The sequence below is a fragment of the Carassius carassius genome, chromosome 6 (assembly GCF_963082965.1).
Source record: "Carassius carassius chromosome 6, fCarCar2.1, whole genome shotgun sequence".
NCBI lineage: Eukaryota > Metazoa > Chordata > Actinopteri > Cypriniformes > Cyprinidae > Carassius > Carassius carassius.
Genome location: NC_081760.1, coordinates 5724251 through 5738415, shown reverse-complemented (window position 1 = coordinate 5738415; position 14165 = coordinate 5724251). Strand labels below are relative to the sequence as shown.

The 14165-nt window shown below is 35.0% G+C and overlaps 2 protein-coding genes across 3 annotated transcripts; one reads left to right on the top strand and one right to left on the bottom strand.

The window, feature by feature from the left end:
- Positions 1-3480: 3480 nt before the first annotated feature.
- LOC132141827 (protein MGARP-like) lies at positions 3481-7877 on the bottom strand. Of its 2 annotated transcripts, none has more exons than XM_059551493.1 (4): positions 7689-7877; positions 5673-5776; positions 5495-5567; positions 3481-3821 (listed from the first exon to the last, which is right to left on the bottom strand). In XM_059551493.1, exons 1-4 carry the CDS (start codon positions 7759-7761, stop codon positions 3493-3495), a joined length of 579 nt encoding a protein of 192 aa, XP_059407476.1. In that variant the 5' UTR covers positions 7762-7877; the 3' UTR covers positions 3481-3492. The 2 variants fall into 2 exon arrangements, 1 of the variants encoding a protein (XP_059407476.1); XR_009433933.1 differs by lacking the exon at positions 3481-3821 and adding an exon at positions 4918-5131.
- A 663-nt stretch (positions 7878-8540) lies between these two features.
- Positions 8541-13845, top strand: LOC132142280 (histone PARylation factor 1-like). The gene is made up of 8 exons (XM_059552034.1): positions 8541-8677; positions 10168-10333; positions 10480-10666; positions 10814-10912; positions 11405-11555; positions 11681-11768; positions 12219-12391; positions 12918-13845. Exons 1-8 carry the CDS (start codon positions 8636-8638, stop codon positions 13050-13052), a joined length of 1041 nt encoding a protein of 346 aa, XP_059408017.1. The 5' UTR covers positions 8541-8635; the 3' UTR covers positions 13053-13845.
- Positions 13846-14165: the final 320 nt, after the last annotated feature.

The following is a 14165-nucleotide window of genomic DNA, read 5'->3' as shown; positions in this document are numbered from 1 at the left end:
ACTATAACAGCAGTACTGTATGGTATGTTCACTCAACGTATTACGTCACAGATTTTGCTCTCTTTCAGTGTCTCAGGTTCTGTGGTACATTGACTTGAGGTTTGTGCCTGGTCATTGTAATATTGCCACTTTCAGCAGCTGTGGAAAAAAATCAGCGAACATGACTGAATGTCTAAAACTAACATCCAATTAAAAATAAATAAATCAACTCTACTTCAGAAATATGTGTGCAGTCTGGATTTCTACTGTACATAATAAAATAATAATAGGTAAAATAATAGTTCACTCAAAAATAAAACATGACACATATTTCTCTCCTGGTTCTGATGAGACTTTTTCCACAGAAGAAAGCTATATTATGGATGGAAGACTTTAGTTTTGTTATGTTGGAAGAAACAGTTTGAAGTTAAAAATGTTATAATGATGATTTGTTTATTACAAACACAAAGCTTTTGACCTCACAATTAATTAATTGGTTGACTGGAGTTGTGTTCGTTACTTGTGAGCTATTGTGATGTTTTTTTTATCAGTTGCTTGAACTATGTTCTAATAAAGAAACAAACTCATTGACATCTTGAGTTGCTTGCAGGTCAGTAAATGTTCTTCAGATTTCCATTTTTGAGTGAACCATTTCTTTATGGTGCCCTAATTATATTACCTTTGTCTGATGCCTCAACTGGTTTAGGTTCCTCCAAAGCATCCTGCATCGTTTCCACAACATAAACTTCTTCTGCAGCTTCTGTTGTGCCTATAGCCTGTAATGCATCCTCCAGGTCTGTTAATGGTGCTGTGATATCTTCATATCCTGTTTCTGTAGCTTCAGTTAGCTCATGACATAATGCTTTATCTTTATCCATTTTCTGACCTACTGCCTTGACTGATTCTGACATTGCCTCTGCAGCTCCAGAGATGGTGTCGTCTTACCGACTCTTCCAATTCCAAAATGTTCTCCATCTTTATAACAGAGGCCTCCTCTGATGAAGCAAAGCTTTCAACATAAACTTCAGCCACAATAGGACTGTCTGCCTCATACTTGACAAGGTCATCTGTCACAATAGTAGTTTCTTCTACTGCGTGTACTGTTAAAGGCAATTCTTCCAGTTCTCCTCCTTCTGGTTTCAGATGTGATCTACCTGTTACCTCTACCTCTACCTGGCCTTCTCAACCACAGCTTCCCCTGGCACTTCTGCTTGGACCTCTGCTTTGACTTCAACAACTTCAAATCCATTTAGGGTTTCCACAGAATTGTTCTTAACCTCACTGCAGCCACCAGGTGCCGATCCCCAACCGAAGCAGCTGCAATCTCCTCTGTAGATCCAGCCAGGATTTTTACAGTGCTCAGTAGGACAGACACTGGGATAACTGCAACAAGATTCGTTTATTACAAAAACATACAGGTAAAATATGCCATAAATAGAACCCCAAAATCAATGGACTTTACTTTAGCTTTTTCTGTTATAAGTTATTTATTGTGTTATTGTGTAAGTGCTAATATATCTAAATAAATGAAAAATAAAAATAAGACAAAAGGCAGAAAAATTACTAAAACTTAAAAAAAAATACAATCTAATACAGGTAGTAACAAAAACAATATAAGTATACCAATGATACTAAAATAGCACTACATTTGTGGATTTAGCAGTTGCCTTTTGATTTAAAGGAGATTCTCAATATATCAATATCATGTCCTTGACATATGTTTGCAATATATGGCTATATAGATACAATACCTATAGTTGTATGATATGATTATTTGTTTTTTTTTTAACTCAGACTCAGGCCTGTGAAGAACTTATATCAGAACAAATTTTATATTACACACACATTTATATTACATGCAGGATGTTCTGCTCCACTGGACCCAGGGATAATAAAAGTGTGGAATTTGTAGGTCCAGTGTACCTTCACTCTGTCCTCCTGTCTGGGCCTGCTATTAGTGTGTGTGTGTGTGTGTGTGTGTGTGTGTGTGTGTGTGTGTGTGTGTGTGTGTGTGTGTGTGTGAGTGAGAGAGAGAGAGAGAGAGAGAGAGAGAGAGAGAGAGAGAGAGAGAAAGAAAGAGTGTCTGTAAGAGTGTGATTGTGAGTGTTTTGTGTTTCTGCAAAAAAGAGATTTACCCCCGAGTAACTGTAAGAGATGCTTAGTCATTACAAAAATGAATTTTAAGATTAAATTTGCCAACGTAAACAAGAAAATGTGGTTTAATCTGTATTTACAGGAATGTAGAAACATTTAAAGTGGATTATCAAAACTAAGCAAAGCATCATACACAATATGGTGCTATTCCACAAGTGTACACAATATACATACTAAATACAAAGTAAATACACTGACGATTTGCTTATTTCATTTACAGTTCATGCGTAAAAGGAATCGAAAATTGCAATGAATATAGCACTGAATTCAGACTCAAAAGTCATATTTTAAAAACTTTATTTAAGGAATACAAATTTTTTTTTTCAGTTTTGAAAACTGCAATCAACTTCAGTTCTTAGTTGGTTGAGTATCAAAAACAGCATCAACAGTGAAAAACAGCATTAAGATTAAGAGCAAATGTCTCCAGTGTCATGTCATGTAAATAACACTGGAATTATGTTTCCATGATAATTCAAATTTTAAGAGATGTTTAAGATAATAATAATAAAGTAAAAGGCACAGTGGATTTCCTCATCCCAGTAACTGAGAGAGGACATTCACAGGTACAAAAACAATGGTAAATCATAAAAAAAGTGATCTCCCTTGATGGAGGAGTTGCTTATTAGGCCACAGTGATTTTGGAATGCATGTGCACATATTATTGTGTCAAAATTCTTAGCCACCTTAAAGTCAATCAAGTGTTTTTCTACCCTATAAGAATAATTATAAATTAATTATTCATGTCTGTCCACTTAGTTTTTAACCAAATGCACAACGCTTCCGGTGTCAGCCATTTCATAGCGGTGCAAAACAGTCCTTTATTTCATGAGCATTCATTTATTTGAGTTTTTTACTATTTATTGAAATTTGTTATTCTTCTAGTTATTTACCTAAAGCTGCTAAAGACGGTAGGTGACATTTCAAACAGATCTTTGTTTCTCTGTCTGTCTATAAGGCTGAAATGAAACTTTGTTAAGACAACCAGGTTTTGTCAAACTATCATTAAAAATTTGTCTTGATGAGCTTTCTTTTTGTAGTTAAAATTACAGTTATTGTAAAAAGTCACTGTCAATGACAGCTATTTAAGAAACATGTCTCCCTGCACATGTATGGGACACAATATGTTATACAGCAGAGACACAACAACAAGTATTACAGCAGGCATATCCACTGAATGTGAAGGAGGAGATGTTTTAAAAAATCATATGCGGTTTATTAGCTATCAAAACACAGACTAGGTTGATAAAACCGCTGTTTGGAATTTAAAAGCGTTGCCACAGATTTTTGGACTTCCTCAACCTCTCCTCCTCCTCCTCATCTGTGGGATTAGCATCCTGTGGGAAAATGGGAGTCTGAAAGTTAATGAAGCGTTCCAAGGTGGGTTGGGAAGAATAAAATATCTAGTTCTGCTTCTTCAGCAGAAGACGCCTCACCGGTTGTCTCAGCACTGGGAGAAGCAGCTTCAGCAGCAACATCCTCAACAACAGGTGCAGTAGGTTCCTCAGCATCAGCTGCTACTGCCTCTACATTGGTAGCTGCTGCCACAACATTCAGTGTTGCATCCACAGGGTCTGGGGTCTGCTCATCCTCTGCTTTAATCACCTCAATGACGGGCTGTGCTGCTGTGGCCTCAACAACTGTAGCAAGTTCAGCTGCTTCTGCTACTGAAGCCACCTCGGTCGCTGCTCCTAAACGGAATACAGTGAGCAGGTCTTCAAGAAACGGCAATATGATCCAAAGATAATCCTAGATCAAGTGTGATTAAAAAGTTAAAGCAGACTTAGGAAATGTGTTCTTATACTAAATAAAGAGGGTTAGCATCAAGTGTTGCTAAATCCATCTGTCATTAATAGAACAACATTAGAGAGATTATGAGAACAGGATGATGTGCACATAGATAGCGGAAACCATTCAGTAAGATTAGACTTCAAAGAATCCAAGCTCTAAGAGTTAGCATTAGAAAAATTTTGGGAGCTCAAAGTGAAACGTACTTGCTATGGCTCAGAATTAGGTTTTAAAGAACCTGCATGGATGCTCAAGACAATGCAGACCCATCACCAGGCAAACATCAAAAGCAGCGATTAATTTTTTTAAATATATTATTATAATGTAAAATGTATGTTTTGATGTATCTTAAAATGTAATTAATTCCTTTGAATGACATCATTAATCCAGACTTCAGTGTCACATGATCCTTCAGAAATCATTCTAATATTCTGATTTGCTGCTCAAGAAACATTTCTTATTACTATCAGTGTTGACAACTACAAAGCCCCGCACATGGCATGTAGAAAAAAAAATATTAGGCTAAATTGTGTGTGCACAATTTACTATTTCGTTCCCTCAGTTTATAAATTGTGTGCATGATTTACTAATTCTTTCCCTCAATTTATTTTAATAATTTGTTCCCTCAATTTGCTAAATCGTGCACACAATTTATAAATTGAGAGAACGAATAAGTAAATTGTGCGCACATTTTAGGATATTTCGAAAGAACGAATTAGTAATTGTGCACACTATTTATTTATTTTTTCTTGCATGTCATGTGCGGGGCTCTGTAGAAAACATGCTTAAAAAAAAAAAAGCCATCTTCCAAAAAGTCAAATAGAAATCTTTGTAGCATTAAGAATGTCTTTCCTGTCACTTTTGATCAATACAACTTAGAACAAAAAGAAAGAAAGAAAAACTCTTATGGTGGTGTAAGTTTATAAAATTTGATGATAATAATATGAATGCACCTTTACCAAGTATAAAGTTCTATGGCTGTCATCAATCATGCTTACGTTTAATTGCCTCAACTTAAACTTTCTGCAAACGCTAAAAAGTTGTGCAACTAATATTGGAAAAGTGCTTCTATTCTGAGTTATGTGAAACATACTGCTGCAGGCAAAACAAGTAAAATGGGACAGACCAAAATGTATAGAAAAGTTTTGTATTGAAAACTCAAAAACAGACATGCTGCTAAGACAGGGGTTAAATTTATACTCACCCTCCTCACCTGATGGGAGAACAAAAGTAAGGTGGTTAGCAGCACGCAAACAGGAGAAGTAAAGAAGTGAAAGCTGCTCTAAATGTAGCTAGCTTAGTGCTGCTGAGTAACCTCAAACACAGGATCAGGCCTGAAGAACTGTAACATACACATACCAGCAGCAAACAGCAGCAACACGTGACACCCTGCCTCACGGCACCCATCAATTCAATGAAACCAACAATGAAAGATCTCTGAATGGGAATCTAATTCCAGCTGTCTGTGTAAATTATTTCCACTTTACTGATGTTGAAAGATTAACTGTGATCTTTAACAGGCAAAATGAAAACCAAAAAACAGTGCCACAAAAATAAAATAAAAATAAAAACTTACTTTTAGGTCTGGCCTCGAGTTGAGCAATTCTTTCATTATATCTTGCACTGTCAGAGTTTATTGTCTTATAAGCCTGTAAGGAGGAAAAAAGGCTTAGATTTTAGTTTTTGTAAAAAAAAAAAAATTCTAATATTAATAGGGTATTCTAAAACAGGATGAAGAAATAAAAAATACATACATAAACAAGAGCAGCAGTAAGCGAGCTTCCACCAAGTACCATGTAAGCTATGTTTGTGCCGGACACAGGTAGACCAAAGGACATCTGTCGCATAGGGATCACAGCTTTTGAAAGATAAAGGGAAACACTTATCAGTACATGCAAATTAAGCTGTGTCTGTTTACCATCACCACCCATCAGTCCAATTTTGAAAAAAAGTTTCATCCAGTGCAGAAACTAATAACTGTATAAAGCCTGCTGTACTGTATTTGTTACAATCAGTTGTTGTAATGTTATTTTCACCAGTACCAGTAATTGTGCCACTAATGAAATTGTATCAGAGAATGAGTTTGATAAGTGGATATTTTAAATAACATGCAAAGTTACACTGGACGAGACAAACCTGATGCAGCAAGCATGCGTTTTAGGCTTTTGTGTCTGTGCATGCATTTAGGCAAACACATCCTCTGTGTAGCTGCAATGAAGCAGCAGAAAAGAACACAATGTCCCACAGTTAAACTGCTTCTCCCATCCACTCTCTTAAAGCAACACTAGAGCAAATGCACAGGACAAACTATACAGTCACATCAAAAAATCCAGACTTTATATAGTTATTTCCAGTTTAACCAACAAGAATTTTAGGAACGACTTCAATGACAAGGGAACTGTACCAAGATGGACTGTGCCTCATTTAATCTCATTTATGGCTGAATGCGTTAACGGACTGTTAAGGTTAAGGTAGACCAGCAGGTGTCAAGGACAACATGTGCACAGTCCTGCTCTCTGAAAAGTAATAGCTTTACACATAAACACTGGCATAACGTAACGCCACTTGGGTGGAGACAGCAGACATGTCAATGTGCAGAACCCAAGGCAAATTAATATTGGCAGAGAGCCCTGCTTAGGGCCTGCTTCAAATATTTGGGAAGTTTTAGAAAATGTCTGAGCAGATTTTGTGAATACATCAGTTCAACCATGCACAAAATGCTCAGCATAGTCAGCATAAACTGGCCCTCAAAGTTAAGGAGATCTTTACATTTAAAAAAAAAAAAAAAAAAAAAACCCTTGCAAGCAGTTCAAGCTGAGTGAATCCTTCAGCAGGAAATTAATTTTAAACGGATCAAACTCAGCTATTTTCCACAGATGCACTGAGTGAGCAGGGATGGGTTTACATGTCCCAGCAGTTTGTTATGGAAAACTCTGCATTAAAAACAAACTCAAAATTAGGAAAAATGCTAATATCAAACAAAATTAACAATGATACAAAATGAAACACTCTTCTTAAAAATGATAATAATATGCAATGTCCTTATCAGTGCAGGTTGAAATTTAAACAAATGAACGAACAATCATAGAATAAATAAAAGCACCAATTAAAACTAAATTTCCAGTTTTCATGCATGGGTTGATTTACTTTGGAATACAGGTTGCTGCACACATAATCTATTGATTAGTACTTTCCTACAAATTATGCAAATATGTTCAAGTAATAATACCATATAAATTCATGAAAATAATCACAACAGTACAAACAATACCTTCTAATCATTGCAATTAAAAAAAAAAAAACGTACAACAGACTCTCTACGAATATTCCATTACATAAAGCACTCAGGTTTCTTCCAAATGCAAAGACAAAAGAGGTCTTTCCAGTATACTGATTTATGAAATCCCTATAGAGAGACTTAATATTGCATTTTCTAGATACATTTCAATGCAGAAAATATAGAAAGGGATTAATTTAATGAGCATATCTCACGTTGCATAACAAATAGGCTATCAGAACTCAATGTTCTGCATTGTACTGTTCTGCAAGTCGTAAACCACTGATACACCTCCTAAAAGAGACCAATTAAAAGTGTCCAAAAGTGTCAATTACTTTTTCCTAAATTTACCCAATTTCCATTTCATATTTCAAAGAATTTTTAACGTGCTTTTTTAAAATGTATTCATTTATTTATTTATAGTCGGCTAGTGTATTTCATTTGCAAAATCGAAACTGCATTGAATATGGATTGAAAATCGATGTTTTCTTACCATTGCTGAGAGGAGTGAGTGTTTTGCGTGCCAGAGGCGCAAGTCTTTGCCAAGCCACTCTGCAGAACATCATTATTCCCGCTGTGAGTTCGGAGTCTGAGCCACTGAAAACTTCAACTAACAGATTTATTTTCTACTAGCGTGTCTCTCACACTGACCGATCCTTTTAAACCCCGTCGGACGCCTCCCTCTGTGTCACGTCATGTGGTCTCATTTACACTGCCATGAATAACTTAAAAAATGTATAAAAAATAAACAACAAATAAACAATTGATTATTTTGCAATATAACTTTTAAATGGAAAATTATAATAAGATTAAATAAATAGGCTTAATTAAATTCTCCGTTGGCATTGTTAATTGATATTTACGTGTAAGATTAGGCTAGCAGATAAATATGAACATACATTCTAGCCTAAAAATTAAACAGTAAATATTTATTAAGCATCATTATAATTAAATAAATAAATAAATAAATAAAATTATATATATTATTTATAATACAATTTTTATATGAAACGTCTAGAAATTGAGGTCCCCACTAAACAACTCTTATTCACATGTATAATTCACATTAAAATTCCATTTCATTTTCACGTCTGACATGGTTGCCATTAATTATAAATCTGATGTATTTATATTTTAATTGCTATTTGAGTAAACAAGCATATTAAAAGCATATTAGAAAACAATATAAACACTGCTTTGTAAACAATTTGAAAATTAAGCCATAATATACATTTGCGTCTTATTCAGAATGAAATCAAATAATAATAATAATAATAATAATAATAATAATAATAATAATAATAATAATAATAATAATAATAATAATAATAATAGCAAATCACAACTTTTATTCTGAAATCGCTACCGGATGTTCAGAAGTTTTCTACTGTGGCCGGCGGCCGCTGCTTTACGTTGGTAATGCGGGAAAAATAAGAAGGCATGGCGGGGCGCGGGAAAAGAAAACCCAGATCTTCGCCGCAGGTACATCTTAAAACCCTCATAAATTCGTGTCCAGCCACGGTAAAGTTGTCAGTTAACCTATTACGTTGAGTATTTACTGAGAGATGATGTGCTGCTCGTTTTGTGAATGACTGTGGCTCATATGCCTTTAACATCATCCACTAACGTTACACTTCAAATCTAGTAGAGAAGATCTAATGCTAGAAATCCAACAAAGTTTATTTAGATTACAGAGACTACAGATAGATGTGAGATTCTGTTGGGTACCTGCTCATATAGGAATAAAAGGGAATGAGGGAGCAGATAAAATAGCAAAAAAATCAACCAGGACAAATGATACAATAAATATACCCCTTGGAAAAGGAGAGGCTAAGGCAATAATCAAAAAAGAAATGATGAAAAAATGGCAGGACAGGTGGGATGTGGATAAAAGTGGAAGGAAATATTACAGATTGCAAAAATCTATTAAGGCACAGGGGTTAATAGAAGTAACAGAAGAGAGGAGAGTGTTTTAACCAGGCTAAGGTTTGATCACACAGGATTAAATAAAACATTGTTTTTAATGGGTAAAAGCCAATCTGCTGAATGTATAGAATGTAGGTCCAAGGAAGATGTTGAACACGTATTATTGCATTGTAAGAAATATAGGGATGAGAGGATGAGACTAAATCAAAAGATAAGTCAGGTAGGAAGAAAGTGGAATATTGAAGGTTTGTTAGGCACAACAGGAGATGGGTTAAAGGATGCACAGAAAGCAGTTGTACAATATTTGAAAAATATAGGAATATATAATAGGATTTAGGTAGTATATTAATTTTTTTTTTGTTATTTGTTTTTTTTGATTGATGATATAGTCATGATAATATTTTCCCATGTTACATACTCCTATACAGTAGGTGGCGGTATGCACCTTTATAGTCATGGTTGCAATCTGGCATAAAACGAAAAGAAGAACGTTACACTTCAGTTGTTTTGTTTGTACATTCAACCTGCGTAATCAGTGCTTTTAATATTATGTCAATAATCATCATGTAAATGTCTTTTCGTGACTTCAGTATTCTTTAGCTGCAGTGTTTTACCCAAAATGTTGTGTCAGTATCAGAACATTGTATCAGGTGCAAAAGCTTCATCTGACATCAGCTAGACATTAGTTTACTGTGACAGTACATAAGTGTTTCTTGGATTGTAATGACCATTACAAATATTAATCTGAGTTGCACACCTATTTCCTCAGCTCAACTGTACTGAACATAACTGGTTTCTTTACAAAACTGAAGTGTTCCTTATTACAATCATTTAGTTTAAGACTAAAACAGTTAATGCTGTGGGTGAAAAACAAACCTATCACCCTTTAATAAGTTAATTTAATAAGGCAATTTTATCAAGAGAAAAAATTTTCAGTATATTTGCTGCTAACGTGAAGAAAAAGCAGGTTTCTGTTTGTATTATTTTATTACTTAATATTATTTCTTCCAGTGTAACTTCTTCCAACTTATTATTGCCTGTTCCAGACAGAAACACCAAACGGGGAGGTGAAAAAATCAAAAGAAGGCCAGAGGGATGAGAAGACAGCTGAAATGCGAGAAGAAGTGGAAAGATTGTACAAGCTACGCATGCCTGATGATTTTTTCCAGTTTTGGGAATTTTGCAAGGGTCTTAGTGCTGACTGTCCTCAAGGTATCTGTCTTATATTGACGGTTCCATATCCATACCAGCACTATTACACTAGCACAATGCTTTTCACTATTATCATAATAATTTATAAACATATAAGTATTTTAAAACAAATACACTGGTTACACTGGTTTTTCTGTGCTTTACAGATGCCCTAAAGGAAACACTTGGGCTTCGGCTAGTTGGCCCATTTGATATCCTGTCCAAAAATCACAAAAACTCATCTTCCTCTCAACCCAACTTTCACCTACATTGGCGTTATTTCTATGATCCCCCAGAGTTCCAGACCATCATACAGGGCAATGTGGACACCCAGCACCACATGGGCTACTTCAGGTGACTGTTTACCTGTAAAATACATAAAAAAATTTAATTGGATAAAAAAATAATAATAAAAGTTGCAAGGGTTATTGCAATAGCTATTTTTGACACATCGAAGGTGTTTCAGTATAATTTTCTCACTGTACACGTGTCCCTGTTCAGAGATTTACCTGATGATTTGCCTGTGTTCATTGGGGAGAATGAAGCCAAGAAGAGCTGTACCATAACACAGATGGGGGACAACATCTTTGCAGCTGTTCTGTGAGTGTCTTCAGTAAATAATACAAGTATAAATTAAAATCTGTATAGATGCTTTAGCTGGTTGCTGTTAGGGTTGGGCGATGTCTACCAAACTGGCATCAGATGATGTCTACAGTGAAACATTGCAATGGACGATGACATATAATTTTCCACTAGATATTTTCATCTTCATCTCATCAGTAATTTTGATTTTGGCACACTCTACAGCAGCTGACCACTAAAGGTCCAGGTATACTTCACTTTCAGTGTTCCGTTCTGTCTCATGCACAGCCGCGTCCTCAAAGTTTTCAAAGTATACTTATACTTCACATTTTCTTTCCCCCCATTTTTAACACTTTTTGCCATCATTAGTCTAATTTAAATGGTCCTTTGGTGTGATGTTTTATGAATTTATTAAATTTAAAATTTGAAAATAATTATCAAAATGTGTATTTTATATATATTCGTTTTTTCTCTTTGCATAATCTTATTCTTTCTCTCCTGCCACACTAGGCTGTTTTTACAGAAGAAAAAGAAGGAGAGGGGACAACAGAAAAATGAAGCAGCTTTGGACTGGTTAGAAGAAGATTTGAAGCGAGAGGCTGAGAGGTTAGATTTGCCTCTGGAACAGAAAACTAAAGCAATGAGACAAAGAGACAGAAAGGTGTGTTTTGTAATGTGATGCAAGACGGTTTGACAGAACCACCCCTTTATCACTGTAAAGTTTAATGTCAGCATTTATTAAAATTAATTTCCAGTGATTTTTTTTTATTTATCTTTTTTCTGCAGGTGGTCACAAAGACATTTCATGGAGTGGGAATTGTGGTTCCAGTGGATAAAAATGATGTTGGATATAGAGAATTGCCAGAAACTGATGGTAAACCTGAAAATCTCACACAAATGTTTTAGCTTGTGTTTCCTTTTAATGCTGTCGATTTAACATGTTACTTTGATGCAATTGATTATGGAAAAAACGACCCAGTAAAAAGATTTAATTATGCAGTGTTGAATCAAAATATTTCTTTCTAAAGCTACTTTTTGTAATGTCTATTTAATGATTTTCTCATCTAACACAATGACTTTAAATTATCTTTTTGGGGTAAATTATATGCAAATTATTAATCTGCACATGGAATTAATTTGATTAAAAAAAAATGCAATTTCCTGACAACCCTTATTTTAATGTTAATTACGGTAACACTGGCTATTTTGTGAAAATGCTGCTGTTGCTTTGCATTTTGCAACATCAATATTAAACTTTGTAATGATGAATCAGAAAGAAGACTTTGATTTACAGTTTTTCCTTCTTCATTTTGTTTACCTGTAGCAAGTCTGAAGAAGATTTGCAAAACGATTGTAGAGGCCAAAGATGATGAGGAGAGGATGAAAGCTTTCGCGCCCATTCAGGAAATGATCACCTTTGTTCAGTTTGCCAATGATGAATGTGATTACGGCATGGGCTATGAGCTTGGGATTGATCTGTTCTGTTATGGCTCACATGTAAGATTAACACACACACACATAATGTACAACCAACACTACAACAGATGTTCAAACCTAAATACTTACAAATATGTATATTTATGCTCCTTTATATTTAAATTTATTTTGCAGTTGTCTTTGCATTAAGTATCTGGATGCCAAAAGTTAAATAACCTTAAATAACCTTGACCTGACCCTACCATGTTTATGGTAGATATTTTAGTTGTCTTTGTATATTTTTAAGAGGTCATTATAACTCAGTGGGTCTTTTAGACTAGATTTACATTGCATGACATAATGCACAGAAATAGAAGATTTTTCCCGTCTGTTTACATTGACTGATGATATAACCAAATGCTTACATTAATATCTTGCCAAGACAAGCATTTCAACCAGAATGCTTGCCATCCAAGGCCATCTTCCAAAGAGTGTGTCTTTGCACTTTGCAGACACATTAATAGCCATTTCTGACAGGTTTCTTATGATACAGAGTTCTCCCAGACAACTGCCCATTGCCTTTTTCTTTTCTTTTTTCTTTTGGTAGTATTTCTATAAAGTGGTACGTCAGCTGCTGCCAATGGCATACAATCTGTTGAAGAGAGGCCTGTTTGGAGAGATACTAGAGGCGCACCTCACCAGCCGTTCCCAGGACAACCTTGACCAACTCGCTACTGCCTGATATATATTGAGTGAATGATAAGCTATTCAGAATGACTTCCTGTAAATGTTGTTTAGTGGGTTCAGAGACCGATTATACTGCACTAAATTATGCTGTTAGGTGCTGCTGGTTCATTGAAAATGCTTCAAAGCCCAGGAAAGGTTTGTTTCTTAAACCTAAATTACGCTTGCATTTCTAAAAGTTGTATTGGATAATTAAATGTAAGCATTTCCCTTTAATTGGTTTAACGCAATTAAAATGAATGGAAACGCATGCTTTTTTTTAAAACTGCTTAGTCATACATTAAAATCAAATTGAGATTTCTTCATCCTGAGAATCAACATTTTCAAGCAATACTGTGCCTTTCCAAACCTGAATCTCTTTCATTTACACTGTCTGTCCATAGAAAAATGAGTTACGGCTGCTGAGAGTTCAGTATGTTACATATATTATTTACAGTTGTGCTTTCTGCATTTCCATTGACATATTTGCTTAACCTAGTTACTTGAAAGCGAATGGTCCTTCAATTTGCCAGTTTATTTAAATAGTGGCTCCTGAGTGCTGATCAACAACTTAACTGTGGTTTCAGATCAGTTCAAGTTTATTTCTGTGTAAGCAGAACCACTATATAAAACAAAAGTGACAATTCTTGTTGAAATGGTACCTTAAGTAATCTGTACTGAGAAAGCTTAAGTTAGAAAATGAGTTTTCAGTGTCAATTTATTAGTGTCTTTGTTCATCATTGTTATGATCATTTCATTATCGTTGTCCAGTACTGTTCCAAAGTAGATGTTTAATAAAGTGTCTATTTTTATTGCTTGTGTTGTTTGAAAAATGAAAGTGATCATAACCATAATACATCCAGTTGCTATAATTGTGCTTACACAGCAAATTTTCCAAAAATGTATTTCTTCTCAGTATAGTAAATACAAATTTCTGTGGCCTAAAAAAAACTTTTTCACACTTCACCTTCAGTTGCTGGTCCCCGTTGACTTGCATGGTGTTTTCCCCCCATCTTCTCTTCTCCATACTATGGAAGTCGATGGGACCAGCAACTGAATGTGAACTATCCTTTTAACTCTATATGTTGTCTTTTGCTGCCTATTTTGCCGTCACTATGTGGCACATCTCAGA

Excerpts from the sequence above, each read along its gene's own strand:
- LOC132141827 (XM_059551493.1), bottom strand. The coding sequence starts at position 7,761 with ATGATGTTCTGCAGAGTGGCTTGGCAAAGACTTGCGCCTCTGGCACGC. Across the intron at positions 5,568-5,672 it reads TTACTGCTGCTCTTGTTTAT|GCTTATAAGACAATAAACTC; the intron begins GTATGTATTTTT and ends TCCTCCTTACAG. Across the intron at positions 3,822-5,494 it reads ACTCGAGGCCAGACCTAAAA|GAGCAGCGACCGAGGTGGCT; the intron begins GTAAGTTTTTAT and ends TATTCCGTTTAG.
- LOC132142280 (XM_059552034.1), top strand. The coding sequence starts at position 8,636 with ATGGCGGGGCGCGGGAAAAGAAAACCCAGATCTTCGCCGCAG. Across the intron at positions 10,334-10,479 it reads TAGTGCTGACTGTCCTCAAG|ATGCCCTAAAGGAAACACTT; the intron begins GTATCTGTCTTA and ends TGTGCTTTACAG. Across the intron at positions 10,667-10,813 it reads CACCACATGGGCTACTTCAG|AGATTTACCTGATGATTTGC; the intron begins GTGACTGTTTAC and ends GTCCCTGTTCAG.